Consider the following 24,568-nt stretch of genomic DNA (forward strand, 5'->3'; position numbering starts at 1 on the left):
TGCTAAAGCCATCCTGCTCTTTTGGGCAGGTCAGTCTTAAAGTCCTGGGTAAGGAAGGGGTCAACGAGACACAGCCTCCTCCTCTTGAGAACCTACACTAAGATGGGGAGCTGGAAGCTGGGACAATTCCCATCTAACACCCAAACCCTGCAGCCTCACCTTGACCTTCACAGACCTGTTTCTATCTGCTACCAGATCCTTCTGTACAGAAAAGCAAACCTGTAACTTCCTGCCGGTGCCGACTGCCCTCTCCTCCAGCAGCTGGGGCACCAACTCCTATAACACTGCTCCAGTTTTGCAGATATTAAAACTGAGGCCCCAAGAGAAAGACCTTCCTCAGTCCCAAGCTAGCAGGTACAGGAGACAGACCCCCAAAGTCTGCTCTCCATGCCACGCTATAGCTGGCCCCGCCCCAGTCCAGGGCCTTCCTGAAACAGGGCTTTCCTCTAAGAAAGGGCAGGAGCCCCTGGCTGTGGAAGGGACAGTTTTATTTTCAGTGACTTTACCAGCTCCGCTGGCCTCTACGGCGACTCTACGGATTTTCCTCCCGGCAGTCCTGGGCAGAGGGAAGGGTGGGGTGCTCACACATACCTAGGAGGAACAGCCCCAGCATTTGGGGGTGCTGGCTGGGAGCTGGGGCTCAGGCCTACTCTAACTGTTCCCTGTACCACTCAGAGTTCAGTCTGAATCTCACCTCTGCCCCACTCTGAACTTCAGATCCTTCAACCCTCAGGAGGGTTTTTTCTGTTTTAATCACAGTCAGAATAGTGCCTGTCACACATGAGCACTTAACAGGTCTGTGAGGATGAAGGAGCCTCTCGGAGCCCCTGCTTTCTCCTCTGCACATCTACGGAGCCTGGACACTGCTCCCCGCCCTTCCCAGCCCAGCACCCTCACCAGCCACTCCTTTGGCAAGTGGGAGAAAGGCAGAGTAGAAGGTGAGCATGCCGTGAGGGCTCAGTCCTCTCCCCACACCTCAGCCAGACCCCTAAGGAAGCCCGGAGATCACCCTAATTTGGAAGCCCAGTCGCAATGTTGCTGGGACAGCATATGTCCCGAGGTGCTCTACAAGCCCCATCCTCGCTGAGCTGCAACCACAGTTGTCTCTCGGTATCTACAGGGTTTGGGGACCCCAGGATACCAAAATCTGCGTGTGTTCAAGTGAAATTAAATAGGGGGCAGTACTCACATAAAACCTACTCCTGCCGTCCTGCATATTTTAAATCATCTCTAGATGACTTTTAACATCAACATTATGAAAATGCTTTGGAAATACTTGTTACATTGTGTTATTTAGGGGATGGATGAGGATAAGAAAAAAGCCTGTCAGTGTTCAGTAAAGACTCAATTTTTTTTTCTTCCAAATATTCTTGATCTGTGGTGAGTCGATTCCACAAATGTGGAAGCCACAGTCCTTACCATCCTCTGAGTAAGGACAGCATGCCTGGCACAGGCTGATTTTCCGAGGAGCACTGCCCATCGCAGCCCCACTCTAAAGGTGGGGTGGGTGGGGTGTGAGGGAAGGAGGGGCCCAGCCCCATGGATTCAGAGCAGACCCCTGTCCTCCTGTCCCAGCACCGGAGCTCAGTGTCTGTGCCGCCTGCAGGAGCTCACCATGCTGAGGCGAACCGGGGAACGCAGCAGGGGTGACTAGGACCAGAGTTACAACCTGGGGAGACCCCAGGTCAGCACATTAGTCTGCTAAAACCTCCTAGAAATCACCTTGTTAAGTGTTTGTCAACACTTTAAACCAGTGGAAGATTCACACGGAATCTTAGTTGAGACCCACATTTGTGTGTTTAAATGTACACTACATTCATGTATGTGCAGCCCCCCACCGTAGCCTCTCGGCATCTGTGTTCCTGTAGACAAGGCTGCTCCACCAGGGCACCCATCACAGCCAGATGTAGGAAGAGAGATCAAAGCACCTCCTGCCCTCTGTAGACTCAGAAGCACAAGCTCCAGCTGGGCACCTGGGTGCCTGCCCATGCCAAGAGTCAGGGCCTGTGTTTCCAAACTGACTATCAGAGGAGCTCTTTCCACTACTGGTATAACACAAGCCCAGATTCCTCTTATAATGTAAAACAAGCAGACGAGAGGAAAAACACAAGATATTGGTTCCAGTGGAAATTCCATCTTCTTTGAAGGAAACTCTGAGATCAAAGGGAGACTTCAGTCCTTGAAAATCTCTGACCTTGGCGTCAGCAGTTTGATGGGCTGAAAGGTTTCCCCTCACTATTTCTAATGGAAATATTTAGCAGAGAGAGTCCTGACATGACTGTTAATACCTTGACACACAAACAGACACTCCAAAACTTACAAGCACTCTCATGGAATTTCTGAAACTTGCTCCCACAGTAAACTTCCTTCTGCTTTTGATCCACAACATCCACAGAGATTTTAACATTCGCATATACTAACAATTGGCTTCTGAGAAGTCTGCAGCCAGCCAGAGAAGTCATCAACCTCTGGCTGACTTACTAGGGTTCAGAGTTTCTAACTGTAGGTTCAGGAGAAAGCATTTTCCTTTTCCCAGCAGTGGAGAGAGGTGGCATGCAGCTAAGTTACCTGCGTCATAATGACACGACACTGGAATGGTAGTCTGAAACCGCACCCCTAGGAGTTGAATTTGGTCTCCTCCAAATGCATGTGGACCTCAGACTGTGACCTTCTTTGGAGATGGGGGTCTCTAAATAGGTTATTAAGGTGAAATGAGGCCAAGAAGGTGGGCCTCATCCTGACTGGTGACCTCATAAAAAGAAGAAACGAGGACCCAGACTCAGAGGGGTGGCTGTGTGAGAAGACAAGGGAAGACGGCAGCCTGCAAACCAAGGAGAGAGCCCTCAGGAAAACCAACCCTGTCTACAATTGATCTCACACTCAGAAGTGTGACAAAACACATTTCTGCTGGTTGAGTCCCCTAGTCTGTGTAACTTTGCTACAGAGACCTGGGAAGACTGATACATACATGTTGATACATACATGTTCTGCAAAGCCTTCAGCCCTCTGTACTTGTGGGTTTCAGCGGCGACACCTCTCAGAGGTTGAGGCTGAAACTTCAGCTGGTGTTGCCCCACTCATGAGCTCTTCCAGACTAAAACCCAAGATGAGTAGGGATGGTCCTACAGAGCTGGCTGGGCCCTGCGGCTTGAAGCTGGAGAGCTGGAATGTCACCAGGACCCACACCGGGCTCTCGACGCTTCCTCCTGGCCCTGACACAAAGTCCACCTTTCTTCCCTGGCTGCCAAGGTGGGTGTCCTTGTGAAGTGGGAGAGTGCTCCGTTCATAAGGACATGGCTGGCACCCCTGGCAGATGAGACTGAAGGTCACAGGGGCCATGTGTTCCTGGGGGGCTGGCATACCCAGGCCCAACTGCAGCAGCACAGGGCCACTTCTCACCACACACACCAAGGTGCTAACACCACAGGCCTGTGTCCTCGTGAACTAGGGGCTTCCATTGCACTTATAAAATGTTCAGAAACTTCCAGCCCCTAAAATCAACCTATATGTGCCACCACCCAGGGTGTCAGAAACGTCCCAGTCCACATGTCTGGAGCACCCGAAAGGAATGCCACTTACAGGAGTTAAATTTTGAGGCGCAGAATATGCCCAGCTACTTGTGATCCTGTCCCGACTTCACCGCAGCTGCAGATTAGCCCGACTTGCATCAGCCTGACCTCCCAGCTACGGTGTCACTGCCCCTCAGAGGCGGCCCTGCCCCGGCCTCACCAGATACTAGCCCCCAGACATCTGCCCCTGAACTGGGCCATCTCTCATGTGGGTCCCAGTGAGCCAGGGGGCCAATTCCCCCTGTGTCCCAGTGGCTCACCCATTAATGAGAATAAACCTCAAAGTTATCAAGATAAGTGAATGAAGCAATAGCACGCGAAGGCCTGGCACACAGTGGGCATTCAGTGAGCATCAGCCGGCCCGACTACCCGGGATGGGCAGGGGTGGGCCTCATCACTGTCACCAGAAAGAGCTACAGTTTTCTGAACACTGACACACAGTTGCCCCCCACTTCCAGGCTCTAGGCTCTGCCTACCCCAGATCTCCTATTGACAGGGATTTGCAGGTAGCTTGTCACAGACACCGCAGGCTCTCGAAGGCACACGTCACTCAGGAACCTTAGCAAGGGCAAGGGGCTCCCCCTGTGCCCATGTCTACACCCTCATGAGCCTACTTTCTTTGATGTTGGAGACAGACAGTCTGATCTCAGCTTCAGAAACCAACCCTGCACCTACACCCTTTCCTTGCTTACTTTCAGCTTCAAAACACCAATACTCAGAATGCCTAAGAAGGGATTCCATGGCCAAGGGAGAGATGTCAACCTCAGGCACTGTCCTGGCAGAAGTTCCTGCCCGGTGGTCAAGGATCCAAAGCGTTTGATAAAAGCCGGATGAGCAGCCCAACTATTTGATGTTTGGTCCAAAACAAACCTAGATCCATAATCCTTTGAAGCTGGTCTTTTTTACCACAAAAATGAAAGGGTTTGTTTTTAGCCAAGGGCAGGTACCCCTGGTGAAACAGTCAGTCAACACAGGTGAGAATCACTTCCTGCTCTGCCCAGTTGCTAACTGAGGACGCCCCACCCGCACATACCTGAGCACTTGCTTTCTGGAACCCGAAGGGAAGACTTCTCGTCGCCAGAAGTAACACTCACATTTCCTGGGTTTTTATAGTTGGAAGGCAGGGATTACAGGCCTGCTGATAGATATACTACAACAAACACGTTCCTGGAAACTGACAAACTGAAAATTTGCTTCAGGCCTGATCTCATCTCAGTTAAAACTCTCACTGGGGTTTCTTAAGTCACCTCCTTGGTACATGGATGACTCATTAGCCCTAGTAAGAAAGCCCTGATGTAATTTCAATGTTAAACCCTATTGAGATGTTAAGAAGTGCGGTGTCATGCACACACGAGCAGGCAGTGGTGATTTCTGAAGTCACGTTCTTGCTTTCCTCAAAGGTGGGTTTCCGTCTAAGACCTGATTCGTGTGAGTTGCTGCCTTTATGGTTGTGCAAGTGTGTCCACGAACCTCTCTGCTTCTGCCTCTCTCACCTGAAGGGACAAATTCTAAGAAACACAAATATCAAAATGAGAACCAAAATACTGCCTTCCATTTGAGGAGCACATGCAAATTGCAAGTATTATATAACTTCCCTTGGACTCTCATAAATTCAGAAACAAAATTAGGATAACCTGGAGAATTCAAAGGGCTGCATGTCAAATGCAAAACTGGTGGGTGTCATGCTATGTTCTGTGGACACAGGAATGACACCAGGCACAGCCCACTCCCCCCAGTCAAGACACAGAGTGTTCCGGACCCAGTGAACAGAGGCTGCCCAGTCCTGGCACCCCTCTCATAATGTACATGGCCCAGAGTAGGGCCTCTGTACCCAGACCGAATGCTCCAGATTCCCCAAGGAATGTTCTCTTGCAGAGCAATCTACTTCTAGAGCCCTATGTCCTAGCCAAGGAAAGAATATTTATCCTCTCCTAAATTTAAAGAAAACACAATGATGACCTACTGAAGCAATGTCATTTCATTTTGCTTTCTTCTTTGAAACATACACACACTTACACATATACTCACATGCACACGTGTTTAACACACACAAACATACACACCCACACCCACTCATAGGGAAAAGCTCAGAGTCAACTGGATGGATCGTATACTGTCAGCTTTTCCCACTGGTAAAGAAACCCCTGCTCCAGAAACACACACACAGATACACATAGCCTCAAACCCTTTGCAATTGCTGATGTAATTCAAGTGCACTGAGGAAAGCTGGAACTTAATGAACCCTCCTCTCTTTTTTACAACGAAAATATAGTCAAAGAGAAAAACAGCACTTCACATTATATGCCACCTTAAAGACAGTAGATTAAAAACCTCTCATGGCTTTCTGTGGTTATCTGTGTTCCTGAAATTAAAAAAAAGGACTACTTCCAAGCACACATGCAAAAGTGAAGTGAAATACACATAAAAATATTTGAAGTTGGAGCTCAGGAGTTTGAGACCAGCCTGAGCAAGAGAGAGAGACCCCGTCTCTATGAAAAATAGAAAAACTAGCCAAGTGTTGATGTGGGCGCCTGCAGTCCCAGCTATAGGTGAGGCTGAGGCAGGACCACTGGAACCCAGGAGTTGGAGGTTGCTGTGAACAATGGCCGCATGGCACTCCACCCAGGGAGACAGAGTGACACTCTCAGAAAAAAAAATTAAGTTTCCATACAATAAGATCTTTTTGTATAAATACTTCAGTTTAGCCTAATAATGTTACTGCATGGCATTTAATTTTTTTCCATTATGATCTGAATGCTTTACTCTCTATTAGAATCAATGGTGAAGAATTAAAAAAAATAAAAATCTTAGTATGACCAAATTTACATTACCCATGAAATAAATACAGTTGATACTAAAAAACATAGTATGTCTCAAATAGTATGTCTCAACTAAATTTCTCTGAATATCCACACTTGTTGAAATTAAAATTTTAATTTAAATAAAGGTATTATGTTCTTGGATTGTATTTCCTTCTTTCTTGCTCCATATACAACACCCTTTAAGAAAACTAAGTGATTATTAAGTTTGAGAATTAAAATGTCTCACAGTATAAAGTATGAGCCTGTTCACTGTTATGTCGATATATACAGGAAAACCATGAATCTTTCTGTAGAGGCTTTAATATCAACTGATCCAATTAACGCACCCAGCCAGCTGCCTTTGTTTTCCACTCAGATGATGGATTACGTTGCCTCCCTCAATTCCACCGCAAGGAACATAGCTAAATTTAATTAAAGACTAACAACTTGAAAAGCTGAAGGAAAAAGAAACTTTGGGACAAGAACTACCTTGCAAACTTGCTGTGGTCAAGATAATTTGGGGAGCATGTGTAGGGAGAAATAAAAAAAAATAAATAAAATTGTCTCCTATGTATTCAAAATGTTAAAGTCATTTTCCAAACTCTGTCAAGTAACTTAGGGAGGGACTGACTCTCCTCCATACAGGAAGCTAGGCTTACTGGCAGCCTGAAAGCAGCCAGCACCCCAAGTCTGGTCACGCTATGTGTACAGAGTGGAGGGGGACACACCCGGCTTAGATCAGCACAGGGTGATGCGCAGGTACAAGTCTTCAGAGCACAGCTTCTCAAACCTTTCCAGTCTTGGAAAGTTCCCATGCTTGTTTTACTTTTCATCCTTACTTAGAACACAGTTGGGCATGCACACACACAGGGTTACACGCACCCACACACACGCCTAGGAAGAGTTAGACCACAGGTCTTCCTGAAAGCCTAACAATTACTCCTCCCAACAGCGCCACACAGATGACCTGCTGGTGCGGCTGTGACTGTGGGCAATGTTCCAACCATGTCCACCCAAGAGACAAACTGTCAGAATACCCTTTTTCAGCAAATTAACCAATACAGAAGTCACCTCCCAGATGGCTCTTCCCTGACACTGATGCCCCTTCTGAGTCTGGACTCTCCAGCCATTTTCAGGGAGGCCTGCCCTGTCCCCGTCCCCACCCCGACTGAAATGACACCACTCACCTGACATTTCACATCCCCGTTTCTGCTCTGTGATTTGGTATTAGACCTTAAAAGGCCAACCTTCCATCTAATTTACTTATTCACACAGATAATCAACATGGCATCTAGAATGTCATAATTAGATGCTCAATAAGTATTTGTTGAATGAATAAAAATTATAAAAACAGGCCTCTGAAAGAATTGATTTTTACATAAAATGACCAGCCTAGGGAACTCCTATTTGTGCAGAAATGACTTTTTTTTTTTTTTTTTAATTTCAGGAACTGGGGGAACTGGAAAGGCTTATTTACAGAATGGCCAGACGTGTCAGCTTGGTGGCAGGGCTGCAGGGCTGAAAATGTGCGTGTGAAGGGGCAGCACATGCCCAGTGCCCCAGGGGAGAACCAGCCCCAACTTCCTCCCTCTGATGTGAGGGGTAGGAAGAGGTTCTGCACTTGGGACAATCTCTTGACTTCACCTTTTCTGTTTCTCATCTGCAAAGTGGTGTGATCGTCATTATTGCACAGGATTTATATTTAAAAACATGAGATTTTAAAAAAATATTTGCTCAACCATAATTGAGAGAGATAGTGTAAGGCCTGGAGCCCGGGGAACCTGAGCACATGTGAGTTACGGTTCTGACAGCCTGATGCTCAGCACTGGGGCCCTCTCTTCATCTGTGGATAATGTCAATTTGACTCCAACTTTTAAAGCAAATCTTAAGTCTTCTTACTGTCGGTTTCCTTTGCCGGAGGAAAGACGGGGGTGGTTTAAGGTCCTGGAATCACAGGCCCTGAGTCTGGGGCCTTGCCCTCGGATTCTGCCACCTCGAGGCTTCTTTGTCATAGCTCCTCAACTGAACAATTTGTCCAACACTCTTTATTAAGCCCAAACCCTATTTCCATCCGATCTGAGACATCTTCTGACCCATGTCATTGCCTAAAATACCTGGCAGCTGCAACCTTTGCATCCTAGCCTTTGGGATATGTTTCAAGCCCCTCTTTCCAGAAGCCTCCCTTAACCTCTCAGATGATCCCTTTCTACCTCCACCCCGAGGGAAGCCCCCTTGACTCCTCAAAACTGAGTATTGCTGGTTTGTAGCCTCCCCAGGACCTGGTTCTAGTGCTGCCTGCTGGCCAGCAGCTGCCCCCAGAATCTAGCAAGTTCCTAGGCTTGGCAGCTTCCTGGGCCTGGTCTCTCTTGGGCCCAAGGGAAGTCTTCCAGCAAGTTCCACCAGGGCAACCCCTTAGTGGCTTTTCTGCCACCTAGGAGCCAGCGCTGTGGTCCCCACCCTGGGGGCTCTCCCCTGGGTGGGAGGCACACCTATCTGGGAGCCAGGGGCCGGGGCTGCACCTTATACCAGCACCTCCTATATTCATTCTTCAGAGCCCTCCCTGCTTCTTACAACCCAACTGCCCATTAAGAATTCTTTACCTCCCTGATTGATCATGTGTTTCTCTTCTGGCTGGATCCTGATGGGTACACACAATTCTTACACCAATGCCAAAATCATCTCCTATGTTTAACTTAAGTTTAACAAATCATCTCTCATTTAAGTTTCCCTGGGGGCTACCCCTTCCAAATGACCATCCGTCAAACTGGTAAAGCATTACTTTGTTTTTGACATACGTCAGCGTGCATACTACTATCAAGCTGTCTGAAACTAACTCTATATTATGAACAACTCACTTAAACGTAAAGTCCTTACACGTTCCTGGCACTGTAATATTGCAGTTAGGATCACGCTTTTTCAATTGCTCAGTTTTTAAAAGCCAGAGACTTACTGCTTTTATTTTCCATGAGGCAGTTCATGTGCACCAGAGTAATAATGTATGAATAGAAATTTAGGTACCAGCAAAATGTCTTTGGACGTTTCAGTGAGAAAAAGAAAAGGGGGGAAAAAAACCTACAAAATAAAAAAAAAAATGCTAAAAAAAAAAAATATGCCGACAATAGAAACCAAAAAGGGTGTGCAGGTAAGAGAACTTTGGTGCAGATGAACTTTTTAAATTTAAATTAAAATTATTTAAGTCATTAAATTTTGTTATTTTAACTAGATTATACCTCAGCTCAACTTCCCTGTCATTCATGGGATCCTGCAACAGGTGATATAGAGTGTGTCTATCTGTAGCCACCCTTGAATTTTAAACATCAGAATTATGAGCAGCTCATTCGCATAAAGCACCACTCAACTACAAGGGGCTGCAGTCACTGTGTGGGGAAAAGTGGGGAGATTTTAGATATGAGAAGGGTCAGAAGTTGAAGAATTATTAGAAGGTTGTGAAACAAGAAAGTTGTTTTTGCTAGCTGGTCTGCTGGGAGATCAGCCTGCGGCTGTCCCCTCCCCATCCCTTCAAACACACACTTGGCTCTCCGGTTCATAAATTATGCCCTATCTTCCACATCATCTGAAGTTTCACCAAGTAGATACATTCACAGGTGCTGTTTATGCTAACATCATCCTCTGTGCACACAAATGTTCCTCTAAGAGGGGGATGTTCAAGCTGCACAGCCTGCTACACCCTCCTCAGCTGCCCCCTTCCTGATCTCTGTTGTCATTCACCCAAGTGTGTCCCCTACAGTATAGAGGGGGTAGGGACTCTGTGTCTGGGAGATGTGGCAGGACTGAGGGAGAAGCCTGGGAGTGAGGCTGACTTCCCTAAGAGGACAGGTGTGCACGAGTGCCTGAGAAGGGGTCAGCTGGGGACACGGCCCACGTGCACCACCAAACCCGGGAGCACAGTCACACAGAAACCAGAAACTGCAGACACTGGCCTTGAAGGGTCCCTCACAAACACTTTCATCAGCTCTCCTGATCTGGGGTGAGAGCACTCCACTTAAAAAATAAAAATACTATTTTTAATTTTGATGCCTGCTTTGCTTTATTCCAAGAAAGATTTGAGGCAGCTCACAAAAATATATTTGACACAAAAGGAGGTTTTCTTTAAAAAAAAAAAAAAACACCAAAGGAAATGAAATCGTGGCAGAAACAAGCAAGGGAAGAACAAGCCAGATGCTGGTCATGATGTGACACACTTGGAGGCCAGCTGAGTGCCGGGTTCAGAAGCCCCACCAGCCACGGAACGAGGGAAGCCGCAGCATTCAGAACTCTGCCTAGCGTGCTGGAAGGGTGGACTCATGGACAATTCATGGGCAGGGATGCTGGCCCCAAACAATCCCAGTCAGCGAATCACTCCCCACCAAATGCCATTGTGCCCATGCTGAAGTACAACCCGAAGCCAAGTGTTCCACAGATGCTAGCCAAGTCCTGGTCCCACGGTCTGGGAACGCTTTCTCCTGTAGGAGCTGGTGGGGAGGGCTTCTGTCACCCCACCCCACCAGGAGGAAGTAAACCCCAGGGGCATCCTGCCTGGAAAGGCAGGAACTCGTTTCTTGGGCCCCTTCACATCCTTCAATACAGGCCGATATAGGCAGACAAACGAGCAGGGACTGGGGTGGGATTGTGAGCTGAAGCAAAGGACCAGGCCCATCTCCTTCCAAACTTGCCTGGCACAGTGGCGCATGCCTGTAATTCCAGCCCTCTGGGAGGACAAAGTGGGCAGACTGCCTGAGGTCAGGAGTTCAAGATCAGCATAAACAAGAGCAAGACCCCATCTCTACTAAAAATAGAAAAAACTAGCTGGGCATCATGGCAGGGCCTGTAGTCCTAACTATTCAGGAGGCTGAGGCCGGAGGATGGCTTGAACTTGAGGTTACTTTGAGTTTGAGGTTACTGTGAGGTTACTGTGAGCTGTGATGATGCCAGAGCATGCAATCCAGAGTGACAGAGTAAGAATCTGTTTCACAAAAAAAAAAAAAAAAAATCCTTCCAGCCTTTTCCTGATCTATGAGGCCCACCCACTTTGATTCCACCTGGAGTGAGCGCCTGGCATCCCCTCCACACACCTCGTGGGGCAGCCTTTCTCCACTGTTTGTGGACGAAGGGATCAGGCCCTGCTCCCCTCCTACTCCTCCCCCCAACTTGCCCTGCTGCAGCCTTCTGAGCACTGGCTAGTGGGTGTGAAAGGCAGAATTCAGTTACAGAAGGCCTGATGCTGAACTCCAAAATAGACTGGAGGAGAAAAATGTCCCTGAGCTCCACTGTGGGAACAGACCATCATTCCTACTCTATCATCAGTGAATGAGCCTGCACAATGGCTCAGTAAATGCTGCCCATCAGCTGGTCATAAATGTTACATTTAAGTGCATAGGAATAAGTGCCATTCTAAGAAGCTCAAACATGTGCAGTGGAAATCAAAGTCGAAAAATCTGGGTCCTACTCCCCAAAGCTGCAGCTGACTGTGAGCTCGAGCAGGTCAGGGGTCCTTTCAGACCCTCACTCCTGTCTATTAGGAAAAGCAGCAGGGCCTGATATGGGGGGAGCAGGTGTTTTGGCCCCCAGAAGGTCAGCGTGGGGACTGTGTAGCCGTGAAGCCTGCGATGCCCTGGAGACTCGGTCACTTACAAGCTCTGAGAAACCACGAACAACCTGCCTCCTTTTCAGGTTGGTCTCTCCGTCCAGGTTGGCGGTCTCGATATGGCACAGCCCATCAGGGTCGCTGGAGGACAGCAGCAGAATGTCCGCAGGGATGATCTCGTTGCAGTGGAGGCACACAAAGTCCCCCACACGTATTTCTTTCCAGAATCGGGTCACGTACTTCTTTTCATCCCTGGTAAAGAGACTTTGGTTAGCAAGACTGGCAAGAGCTTTATCATGGCTGGGTCTGGGTGACAGGTACATGGACCTCATTAAACAATTTTTTCTACTTTCATGTCTGTTGAAAATTTTTATAATAAAAGGTGTTTTAAAAAAGAATATTCATAAAAACCACGTATTATATGACTTCATTTATATGAAATGTGCAGAACAGACAAATCCATACAGAAGAAAGTAGATCAGGGGCTGACAGGGATTGAAGGAAGGGGTCACAGGAAGCAGCTGCTTAATGGGCAAGACATTCCTCCTCCCAAGGTAACGGAATGTTCTAGAACTAGAGAGTGTTGATGGCCACAAAACTCTGGGAGTACACCACTTGCCACTGAATTGTTCACCTTAAAATTGTTCACCATACAGCTTCAGCATATACCCAAAAGAACTGAAAGCAGTAACTGTTTCGGCATTATTCACAACAGGTAAAAGGTGGAAAGGACAGTGTCCATCCACAGATGAATGGATAAGCGAACGTGGCATATATACAATGCATTATTATCCGCTCATAAAAAAGACTAACATTAACATGGGTGAACTGTGATGACATCTGCTATGTAAATAAGCCATTCACCAGAGGACAAATATGGCATCATTCCACTTACAAGAGGTTCCTAGAAAAAGACAAATTCACAACGAAAGTAGATTAGTGGTAACAGAGGCTGGGGGAGGGAGATTAGAGAGTCACAACTTAATAAATACAGAGTTCCTATTTGGGATGATGGAGAAGTTTCTGAAATAGATTCTGGTGACCGTTGTGTAACACTGAGCATAATTAATGCCACTGATAATTATACACTTAAAAATAACTTAAATGGTGAATTACACATTTCGTGTACTTTATCACAATAAAAAAGAAGTTTCACTAATCATGTGAAACCAAACTTAAACTGCAGCAGGTTAGGGAGCAGAGAGGACAGGCCTTGGGTTTGATCCCGCTCTGCCTTAGAGCAAACCTCCACATCCCCCTCTCCTCGGGAGCAGACCTCCCCTCTCAGCACCATTCAGGACAAAGCAGGAAACACCTGCCGCTCACTAAGAGTGAGGCCCACCCGACACATTCAGCCCTCAAAACCTGCTGGTCAATACTGATTGACATTTAGATGAAAACATTATTTATATATACCTTCTTTAGAAAATTTTTTTGACTCTGGAACAACAGGCTAACTAACCCCCCAAAGGTCATTGTTAAGAGTTTCTGGACAGCAATTTTGACCATCTTTACACAAGTGGAGAAATACAAATTTATTTCAACATGATCTGTTACAGGAGAAAATCTTACCAAGAAATCCTCAGGGTGATATTGTTGGAGACAAAAAAACCCCCAAACCAACCAACCAACCAACCAACCAACCAACCAACCACTAAAACACTTTTCCCATCAACCATAGCCTTCTTAGCAGTCCACCCTCCCCCACAAAGCAGCCCACCCCTTGCCCCAGTTCCCAGAGTAGGGAGCTCAGGGTAGGGTGTGGGAGCCACATCTGTCTGCCTCCTGAGCTTTGGATGGGAAGTGGAGAGAGTCTGGGAGATAGGAGCCCTCTGCCAATTTTTTCACCTCCATTTTATTCCATACTGTGGATTTAAAGGAACCTCTGGCAAAGTTCAGGAGGCTCCTGGCCACTGGCTGCTCCCGATACTGAAAAGAGAATGCCCCTTCCATTGGAAGGCTCTGTTTTCTTGTATTCCTCTACTTCAAGATCTACCAAATCCATCCCATGCAAGAAATAGCTCTGGGAGAGCTATAGAGTAAACAAAGACAAATTATTATAGATAAAGCTTCTGTCCTCAAAACAAAAGGCAAACCAAGACACACCCACTAGAGTAGTGGTTCTCAACCTTCCTAATGCTGCAATCCACAGGTTAAGAACAACTGCACTAGAGGGTGCCCTCTGGAAGGGGGGGTCTGTCAAGTCAAGCCCCTGAAAGTGCCCACAAAGATGTTTTTCCTGGGCCAACCCAACATTTCCTACAAAGCAAAGCATTCTCAAAAGCCACCTCTCACTCTGTGACAAGTCCTTCCACCTGCTGCTACCAGCCTGACCTCTTCTGAGCATGAGGACAGACGGCCTTGAAGTCGAACAGATTAAAGCATTTTAGCCATGTTCCTATTTCCTTTGCCAAAGGTCAAACCTTGACTTTATAGTATTATAAGCATTAGCTTTTTTTAGTCTTTTTTCCTTATCATGACTATTCTCTGAGTTCCTAACAGAGGATATGAAGCAATTTCAAAGGGCCTGTTTCTTTCAAACTGGGCAGAGGAAGCAGGTGATGGGAAGGGCGTCTCACTGCACTGCACAATTCATCCACTTGCATGTGCCCCACGTCCTCCTCACCCACACACCCACGCACACACACAGATTTGTGCAGGGGGCAAGCACCACAAAGACAGAAATAAATCCCATCGGCATGGCACTCAAAATCAGCCTCTTAATAACACCCTTCCTGAGGTTTGATGAGCACTCAGGGTGGACGGAGTGAGGCTGCCTTCTCCTTCCTGGGACTGTGTATGATGTTAGGTGGGTAGAATGTGTGCCCTTCCCCTCTACTGGAAAAGTCTCGGGTGATGCAGTCCTCAGGGCCTCCTCCAAGGCAGCAGGGTTGTCCTGAGATTGTGGGTGGGTCGTATTTTCTAAAGTGGCAAAGGATTAAGTGAGTCACACTCCTCAGTGTCACAGCCGGATTTACAGACATTTTTGGAAGTGACACTACATAGTTTACCCACAGGATGTTTCCTCAAACAGGTGCCTCCCCACGAGGCAGCAGGGTTCTGAGATGGCCCCAAGACCCCACTCCTGGTGCACAGGCCTCAAAAGGTTCCCCTAAGTGAGGAGGACTCTACAGATGGGGCACCAGGAGCCGACCCACAGGCAAGCATGGCTGTACCACATCAGCCTGTAAATCTGGGCCTGAGGTCAGAAATGGGGGTGGGGGTGTGTGTAGGAGGGGTCACAGGGCCAGGGTGGGGGACACAGCCATAGCCATCAACCAGACCTTCCTCCACAAGGAGCCCAATTCTGTCCACATCCTGCATGAGCCTCCAGCGAAGTCCCCAGCCCCGGCTGGTACCTTTATGTCAGCCTGGCGAGACCCTGAGCAGAGGACCTGGCCAACCCAGGCCTGGACTCCTGGCCCCTGGAAACTGTGAGATCACACATTTGTGTGGGTTTTGGTGGCTATCTTTGTAGGAATCTGTCATACAGCAATAGAAAATGAACACATACCATTTCTATTTCCTGCACAGAGGCCAGCAGCTTCTCCCTCCCCAGCAAACACATCTACCCTGGCAGGCAGCCAGCACTTAATGGCTCCTGAGAAAAGACTGCCTTAATTGCACAGCACCAAGGCTTACAACCCAAGCAAGTTTCTCTCTCCCCACGAAGTGATGGCCCAGCAGAAGGTAAGAATGAGGTATGAAAAAAGGGGAAACCCTGAAAATGTGCAGCCTCGGCACACAGGCTATTTTACAAATGTTACAAAGAGGGCACACAGTTACCCCACTTCCCATTGGCCGCAATTCCCTGTTCAGTAGAGGCCCTTCGTGGATAAGATGTGGCTCCTCTGAGGCCACCAACCACCACAAAACAAATGACAAAAGGGACAGTGATAAAAAATGTCTTATGTTCAAAAAAAGATGGAGATCTTACATCTTTCCTATTAACCTAGAAGTTGAAACACATACTTCTTAGTAAAATACCATAAGAATGGAGAACCAAGTATCTAGAGTACTCCATACAAATATGAAGCCGGTAGAGCAGCGGTTCTCAACCGCTTTTGTATTAAAGGGTCGCAGCATTAGGAAGGTTGAGAACCACTGCAGTAGTCGATCTAATACACCCCCACAAAAGAGAAAACTTCAGTTCAAGTTGAGGGGAGGAGGAACAAGGAAGGGGGAGGGGATTGGTGAGCTCCCACTTAAGGGGCACAATGTAAGGGTATATGGCACACCTTCTGAGTTCGGGTCGGTGGGTGGAAGGCCATGAGGCTGGGGCTCAGGAGTGGAAGATTGAATTTTTAAGTTCTTGTTTGATTTAATTTTATGAAGTGATTTATGAGATAATTAAAAGTGGATTGCAAGGCAAGGAACAAATGGGTAATGGAGAAAGAAATATTTGGGGAAAGTATGTAGGAGCCCACAGTGTGTACTGGGAGCCCCAAAAAGTCTGTTGAAAACGACAGTTAAGGCCTTAGAGCAAAAGACAAAAAACGTCTCATTGAGGCCAGACCTTGTTCCCACAGAGACTCTGTACAAAGGTCTCTGTGGGTTAAGGGACTGCTGCACCATGCACTGGGGACAGTGCAGGCAGCTGGTTCTCTGAAAAGAGGAAAAGCCTCATGGGGTTAGGTAAGCGGAAAATGCCCTTTTTCTCCACAGCTCTCCTCACAGCTCCCTACACAGGACACAACTACAAAAGGGACCCTATCTAACAGATGCAATTTTTTTTTTTTTTAAAGAGACAGTCTTATTTTGTTGCCCTAGGTAGAGTGCTGTGGCATCACAGCTCACAGCAACCTCCAACTCCTGGGCTTAGACGATTCTCTTGCCTCAGCTTACCGAGTAGCTGGGACTATAGGCACCCACCACAACACCCAGCTATTTTTTTGTTGCAGTTTGGCTGGGGCCGGGTTTGAACCCACTACCCTCAGTATATGGGGCCAGCACCCTATTCACTGAGCCACAGGCGCCACCCCCAACAAATGCAAATATTATAACCTCATTTGTACCCTCACATTAACCTGAAATAAAAATAAAATAAAAATTGAAAATATATATTTATTCATTAGAAAAAAAAAGTGTTATGTGCAAAAGAGCCAGTTAGAAGGTCACAGGCAACAGTGAGTTTTTCTAGAAGCACCAGTGCCCTCCTTCCCTCAGAACTGGGTGCAGAAGATGTTGGCCAGCCAGCATCTCTATGGCAAGCCCCTCACCTGCCCACCTGCTGTTTGCTCGGCTGCAAAACAGATTATTTCTGAGTTCTGTCCAGAGAATAATGTGAGGCTTCTAGGGTTCGTTTTCCTCTTCTGGGGAAATCTGGTAGCAATATTTTATAATTAAGTCACACAGAGCCTGATGGTTCTTGCCTGAACCTTACTAGTCTAAAACACCACAACACAGGGGTGAAAGATTAAGTTAAGGTTGAATTAGGGTGACCACTGACAAATTTTATTTAAAGAAAACGAGTAAAAAGAAAAAAAAATTAAGATCTCTAAATTCCTCATTTTTGGCCGCTTGTCTAGGCTGAGTTTTTAAACTATTTGTACTAGTTATGTTCTTAAGGTTATTAAGCAAATAACTTCATGAGAAGAGGTAGCTGACCTACAGAATTTTCACTGACGCAGGGATTAGGGACCACTGCTTAGAAATGTGCTCTTAATGTTTTATTTCTTGAAACATGCCAGTCTTTGCTATGTAAGCCTCAGGGTCCCCTCCCACTGCTTCTTTCTACTATGTCTCAGGGTTCTTGACAATGTACTGAAAATTTCTCCAATCTATGTCTCAAAACCAAACAAAGTTCAAGAAAAGATTATAAATGCAGGAAATGAGAGAATTGTATTTTCATCTTTCACGAATTGTTTTCAAGCAGGATTTGCATTAATAGAAAAGGAACAATTTTTTTTCAGGTGATAATAAATTCCAACTTTACCCACAACCAGGTAACACCCCTGGTGCCCCACTGCCACTCCAGGTCCAACACAGTCACCCTGTCAGGTAAACTGTCACTCTCTCTGCTCTCCAGCCTGCGCTGTGACCTCACGACTGGCATCACTTCACTTGTGAGTCTTTCTGTGCTGGAAGGAAAGATGTAAGAGGAAAAAACATACTCGTTTCTTTTTTTACCCCCATGTTTTAAAATTTCAAAATATTAAGGGGATACAAATGTTTTTGTTACACGGATGCCTTGCATAGTGCTTAAATTAGGGCTTTTTCTGGCCTGTCACCAGAAAAGTGCTCATTGCCTCCGGTAGGTAAGACTGCACCCTGCACTCCCGACACCCACCCTGTACTCCCGACACCCACCCTGCACTCCCGACACCCTCCCTCCAACATCTTCACGTCTCTTTGCGTCCATGTGCACCCTCGTTTAGCTCCCACTTACTAGTGAGAACATACAGTATTTGATTTTCCATTCCTGAGATACTTCACTTAGGATAATGGTCTCCAGTTCCATCCAAGTTGCTGCAAACAACATTACTCATTCCTTTTATGGCTGAGTGGCACTCCATGGTATTTCTATACCACATCTTCTTTATCCACTCGTGAATTTACAGACACTTAGGTTGATTCCACCTCTTTGTAATTGTGAATTGTGCTGTGATAAACATTCGAAGGCAGGTTTTTTTTTTGTTTTGTTTTTTGTTTTTTACAGTAAGTCTTGAAGGCAGTACTATTAGTCAGACTAATGTTGAGCTGTTAATTTTTATTCTGACTCATGGAATAGCTCTCCATTTATTTATTTGTTTGATTTCTTTCATTTTTTTTTAAGTTTTCCTAATATAGATACTGTGCAAGTTTTCCATACAACCTGCTGCAAAAGATATTGTTTCATTCCTTTTATGGCTAAGTAGTACTTCCTGATAGGGGTGTGTGCGTTATACACACCACATTTTCTTTATCCACTAGTGAATTTACAGACACTTAGGTTGATTCCACATCTTTGCAATTGTGAATTGTGCTGCAATAAACATTTGAGTGCAGGTGTCTTTTTGATAAATGATTTCTTTTCCTCTGGGTAGATACCCAATCATGAGATTGCTGGATTGAATGGTATAAGTCCACATTTATTGCTTTGAGGAATCTCCACGCTGTTTTCCACAGACGCTGTACTAACCTGCAGTCCCACCAACAGTGTACAACATTCCTTTGTCTCCACATCCACGCCATGCCTATTATTTTCTGACTTTCTAATAAGGGCTTTCTGAGAGGGAGGAGGTGTAGCTTGTTGTGATTTTAATTTGAATTTCCCTGATTAGTGATGTTGAACATTTTTCACATTTCTTGGCCATTTGTTCATATTCTTTTGAAAAACTTCCGTTTATGTCTTTTGCCTACTTTTTGATTTTTTTTTCTTACTGATTTGTTCAAGTCCTTTACAGATTCTGGATATTAGCCCTTTCTTAGATATGTAATTGAGAATATTTTCTCCCATTCTGCAGTTTGCCTACTCTGTTGATAGTTTCCTTTGCTGTGCATAAGCTTTTTAATTTAATTAAGTTCCATTTATTTATTTTTCTTGTAGCTGTATTTGCTTTTGGGGTCTTAGTCACAGATTCTTCGCCTAGAAGAGTTTTTCTGACATTTTCTTCTAGAATTTCTATGGCTTCATGACTTACTAAGTCTTTTATCCATCTTGAGTTAATTTATATACATATATATGTATATAGGGCAAGAGATGGGGTCCTATAAGCTCATTTGTGATTCCACACACAAGAAGTTGTTCCTCATTTGTAACATGACATGACATTTGCCTTTAGGAGCCCTGCTGTGGACACAAAGCAGTGGTGGGTCTGTAAGGGCACCTGCCCACACTTCTGACAGTGACCAGGAGACACACATGCATGCAGGCATGGTGCCACCATCCCTGTACTTCCCAGGGCATCTGGCAGTTGAAGACAATTGCTTTGTCCACTTTATGGCATTTTAGACGAATGAGAAATTTAAAATGTCTGTAACATTTGATTTTCTTACTCTTACATTACCTAACAAACCTACATGGCCTGTTTTACAATTTCTCATATTCAAAAAATGCTGGTTTTTCATGTAATTGCAGTTTATTTTCAGGACTGCACATGGGGCCCCCAACACGCACCAGCCCCCAATCCACCCACGCACACCAGGCTGAGGCGCCAGCATGCAGCAGGGACAGTGTCGGGGGTGGGGAGGTAGCAAAAGGGAACATCTCACTCACCCCCTGGTCTCCCTCCTTTAAACTTATCCCTCCTCCGGCAAAAGCAACCAAGAGACGTTAGGATGGGCAGGAAAGAGGATGAGGAAGAGAAAGAAGAAGTGTGGGCTTTTTTTTTAAGTTTGAGCATTAAATTTTTTTTTAGGAACAATTTAACACACTGAGAGGAAGAATGCCTAATTAGGCAGCTGAGGACTGCTCCCCCCAAAGGGGGTCTGAGCTGGACCCTGAGGGTGAAACGAACTCCAGCCTGACCCAAATCCCACCCCACCCCAAGGGGACTGCTCCCCAGAAAGGGTCGTCTGAGCTGGACCCTGAGGGTGAAAAGAACTCCAGCCTGACCCAAATCACACCCCACCCCACCCCACCCCAAGGGGACGACTTAAACTTAACAATAGGATTTGATTTGGGAGAAGCTGGAAGGGCAGAGCCCACATCAGAGATAAGACAGGTTTAGCTCAAAACCTCATAAACAAGTTCAGCCGTGCCAGGCTGTCCAACATGGAACTCTGAAATGGAGACAGGAAAGAAAGAAGGAGTGAGGAAGTCCAGCTGTGCCCTCCATGTGACTAGGCAGCAGGATGGTGGGGAGGCTGGGGTACGGTGTCCAGGGCTCCTGGTGCCCACCTACCCTGTGGGTGGCTGCAAGCAGGAGCCCAGGCTGCAGCATCTGCCTGGCCGCCTCTGCCTTCACCCCTGCATGACTGAGTGAACACAGGTAAAAAAACAGTCATGAGATGTTTGCCCCTCGTCATTGTCTTTTCGTGTCATTTTTGGAAAGTGCAACTGTCAATGGCACACTCATGAACACAGAGGTCCCCTTGCTCACCACTCAAGCACATTTCATGTCTGGCTCTAGTGAGCCTGTATAAAATGTTTGAAAGATGGAACTGTTCTTCAGAAGTGGACCTCCTGGACAGGGGCCGAGGATGATTAAGGGTTCGGGATGAGTCTTTTGGCCAACACCAACTAGAGACTGAGATTACAAATTACTCCCAGCCTTGAGGTATCATCATCACTTAATAATAACAGTAATAACAGAAAAAAATAAGCACAATTTCCCTTGATATCACTCATTATAAATTAGGCCCTCAGAAAGCATTTCATATTTTTTATCCTACTAAGTCCTCCCAGGATCTTAACATTATGTTCCTATTTAAAGATGTAGAAACAGATCATAGAGAGACCAGCTGTTCTAAAATCAACACAAATCTGGGTGACTCCAAGGTCCCTAGAGCCTCAGGGAGATTTGGCTTTGCACAGAGAAAGGAGGAATGCCTTGTGAAGACTGAGAAATGCTAAGTGGAAAACTCTTCCTTTTTTATCATTTAAATTATACAGCCCAAATACTAATACAGTTGGAGAAAAAAATATATATATCAGTGTGCTTGAGAAAGGGAGGGAAGACAGCAGGCTCCAGATCAGAGCTCAGTGTTTGACACACACATGGAGTAACAAATGTCAGTCCATTTACTGAATTCGGAAACAACTGGAGCGGTCTTATCCAAGGTCAGAAAGGCGCCAAACTGTGGTTCTTGCTACAGACTGGGAAGTGAGACCCACATCATCCTTAGCAGATTGAGGGATGAGCTCATCCTCCCCTGCAGCTGGAACCACCTGACCCCAAGGCTTCAGGGGGACACTGCCCTCCTCTGGTGCTCACCTTGGGGACCTCTCTCTGGGATAAAAGGTAGCTGAGCAAGTTCTCACTAGGGCAGGAGAGCTGTTTATTCACAAGGCTTCAGGCTGACCAGGTATCTCTGTGAGGTGCTCCCAAGCAGGGCAGGGCAGACCTGGCACTTACAGGGCCCTTCTGCAATACAGCAGCTGCAGCTGGGCTGCTCAGGACGCTGCTTCTGCACAAATCCGCCCTACTCTTTCTCACAAAATCCCTCCTGTGGTAAATACTTATTAAGCAGCTAGCTGGCTTTTGGAATGATCAATTAATGATGATGTCTCACATCTGGCCAGAGCTTCCATTTAGGGTTGCAACACCCAGGCGTTTGTACAGTCTACCTGAGGGTAAGATGCATCCCCAGTGAGAATGAGTTTGGGCTTCCACTGAGCACCTCCAGTTCCTCATCTGCAAAACCACAGTCTGAACTATCACCACTTTCTCTGCCAGCAGACACTGTTCCCGCTCCCCGCAGCCTCCTGCTGTGGTTCCACCAGCTCCATGTTCCCCCAGCTGCCAGCAGTGACCAATCGTTTAAGTGGAGCCCATAGCGACATTTTTACTTCACCTTTCCTGGGCTTTTGTTGAGAATGTTATTTGTCCAGTATTATTTTCAAAGCAAGTATTTGATTTTGACTAATAAAATAAGAAATAGTACAAGTGAACAGCGAGTTACTTCTTATTATTGATTTCTGGTTTGGAATTAAAACAAGAGCTGCTATTTTATTTTTTTAATTAGAAAGACAGTAAAATTGTTCACACATTTCAGTGAGATAAGGCATACAGATGGGAACTACACAAGGTGCAAGTCATACATTAAATAAATACGATGGCGTGTTAGCAACACTGTGTATCATTTCACTGGCATAGAACAATCAATCCCTGTAAAGGGAGAGCCCCAATAAACGTGTGTTACATTTACTAACCCAACAGGAACACAGTGACTAGAAATATCTGGATGCATCTTGCCTTATAAAGAATACTGTTGAATACATTTTCTTTTCCTTTGAATGTTTCAAGGCTAGGTAAATTCAAATATATAGTATCTGGAAAGATCAACTGAAGATTTGTTTGCGTTATTTATTTATTTTTTTTTTTGTAGAGACAGTCTCACTTTATTGCCCTTGGTAGAGTGCTGTGCCATCACTGCTCACAGCAACCTCCAGCTCCTGGGCTTAAGCAATTCTTTTGCCTCAGCCTCCCTAGTAGCTGGGACCACAGGTGCCCACCACAACGCCTGGCTATATTTTGTTGCAGTTTGCCCGGGGCCGGGTTTGAACCCACCACCCTCGGTGTATGGGGTTGGCGCCCTACTCACTGAGCCACAGGTGCCACCCGTCTGTTTTATTTTTTGAGACAAAGTCTCACTCCATCCCCCTGGGTAGGGCACTGTGGTTCACAACTCACAGCAACTTCAAACTCGGGCTCAAGCAATCCTCTTGCTTCAACCTCCCAAGCAGCTGGGACTATAGGTGCCCGCCACAACGCCCGGATAGTTTTTCTTGAGACAGGTGGATTGCTTGAAGTCAGGAGTTTGAGACCAGCCTGAGCAAGAGCAAAATCCTGTCTCTACAAGAAGGTATTTTTTTTTAAAAAAGGGACGACCACATGAACAAATCTAACATGTAAACAACCAGACTGAGGCTGCCTGAGCAAACTGGACTGGAGGACTCCTTTGGGCAACTAATGGGAGAAGAGCACAGCACTGTTCAAACAAACAGGCCAAGTGCAAAGCCAGGACACAGCCACGGCAAGCCCTAAAATGGAAGAGAGACCCAGGATGTCATGGAATGACTATTAGTGTCAAGACCTGAGGCCATGGGAGTAAGGAAACCCCTCGTGGAATTTACTTTTCAGATGGTGGTGGACAAATGAGTAAGTGTGGTGTGGTGGATGGGCATGAGGGGAAGGAGGGAGGGAAGGAGAGAGAGAAGAGAGAAATTTCATAGCATTTTAAAAAGACCAAAGAGCCTAGAATTACTCAAAATTTAATAGACATTCATGACACAACAAGCAAAGAAGCAAAAGCCCAGAATGACAGAAGCAATCGCTTTGAAATGCTTCTCAACCTCGACACTACTGACATCTGGTCCAGACAGGCCCAGCTGTGGGATCTGCCCAGGCCTGGGAGGTCACTGGGCAGCCCCCCCACACACACACACACCTGCAGAGGCCAGGAGGGCCCCGCCCCACGAGTTCTGACAACCTAGAATGTGTATGGTGGGGTGTTTCCACAAAACTACTCCCACCCCCCAGAGTTAAGAAGCAGTGGTTTAAAGCACACAGGACAAATATTGTGGGAAATGGATTATTAAGTAAATGTTTACAGAGCCAACGTATTTTAAAAATCATGGAGGTGAGAACTCAGCAGTGAAAAAGAAATGGCAAAATCCGCAGAGGGCGGGCCAGCCAAGCCTTCCACCTTAAACTGAAACATCTGCTCCTTTGGGGAAACGTGCTAACGGGCTTCAGGTCTCATACTAAGAGCGAGAGGCAGTGAGAAATGATACGTGGGGTGATTTTTCTAGAGTGAATCTTCCGATATGCATAACGTGTATTTTCTATTAATACTTTCTATTCTATGCGTTTCCTAAAAGTGACACCCAGTTGTGAGACATGTCTCAGATGTGTGGGGCACACGTGTCCATGGAGCAGACTGCTCTACTGAGTTAGGGTGACAGACAACGCTGGCCGAGTTGAAGCAAAGTCGGAAAGGGCTGAGCACTATCCCTGGAGAACTCCCCC

The 24,568-nt window shown here is 46.3% G+C and overlaps 1 protein-coding gene across 1 annotated transcript in view; it reads right to left on the reverse strand.

The window, feature by feature from the left end:
* ATP10A (ATPase phospholipid transporting 10A (putative)) overlaps positions 1 to 24,568 on the reverse strand; it is a 257,523-nt gene that overhangs the window by 106,605 nt on the left and 126,350 nt on the right. Inside the window, 1 exon segment of the mRNA XM_053582015.1 lies at positions 12,002 to 12,206. Within this exon segment, the coding sequence (XP_053437990.1) occupies positions 12,002 to 12,206 (205 nt within the window).

The sequence above is a fragment of the Nycticebus coucang genome, chromosome 2 (assembly GCF_027406575.1).
Source record: "Nycticebus coucang isolate mNycCou1 chromosome 2, mNycCou1.pri, whole genome shotgun sequence".
NCBI lineage: Eukaryota > Metazoa > Chordata > Mammalia > Primates > Lorisidae > Nycticebus > Nycticebus coucang.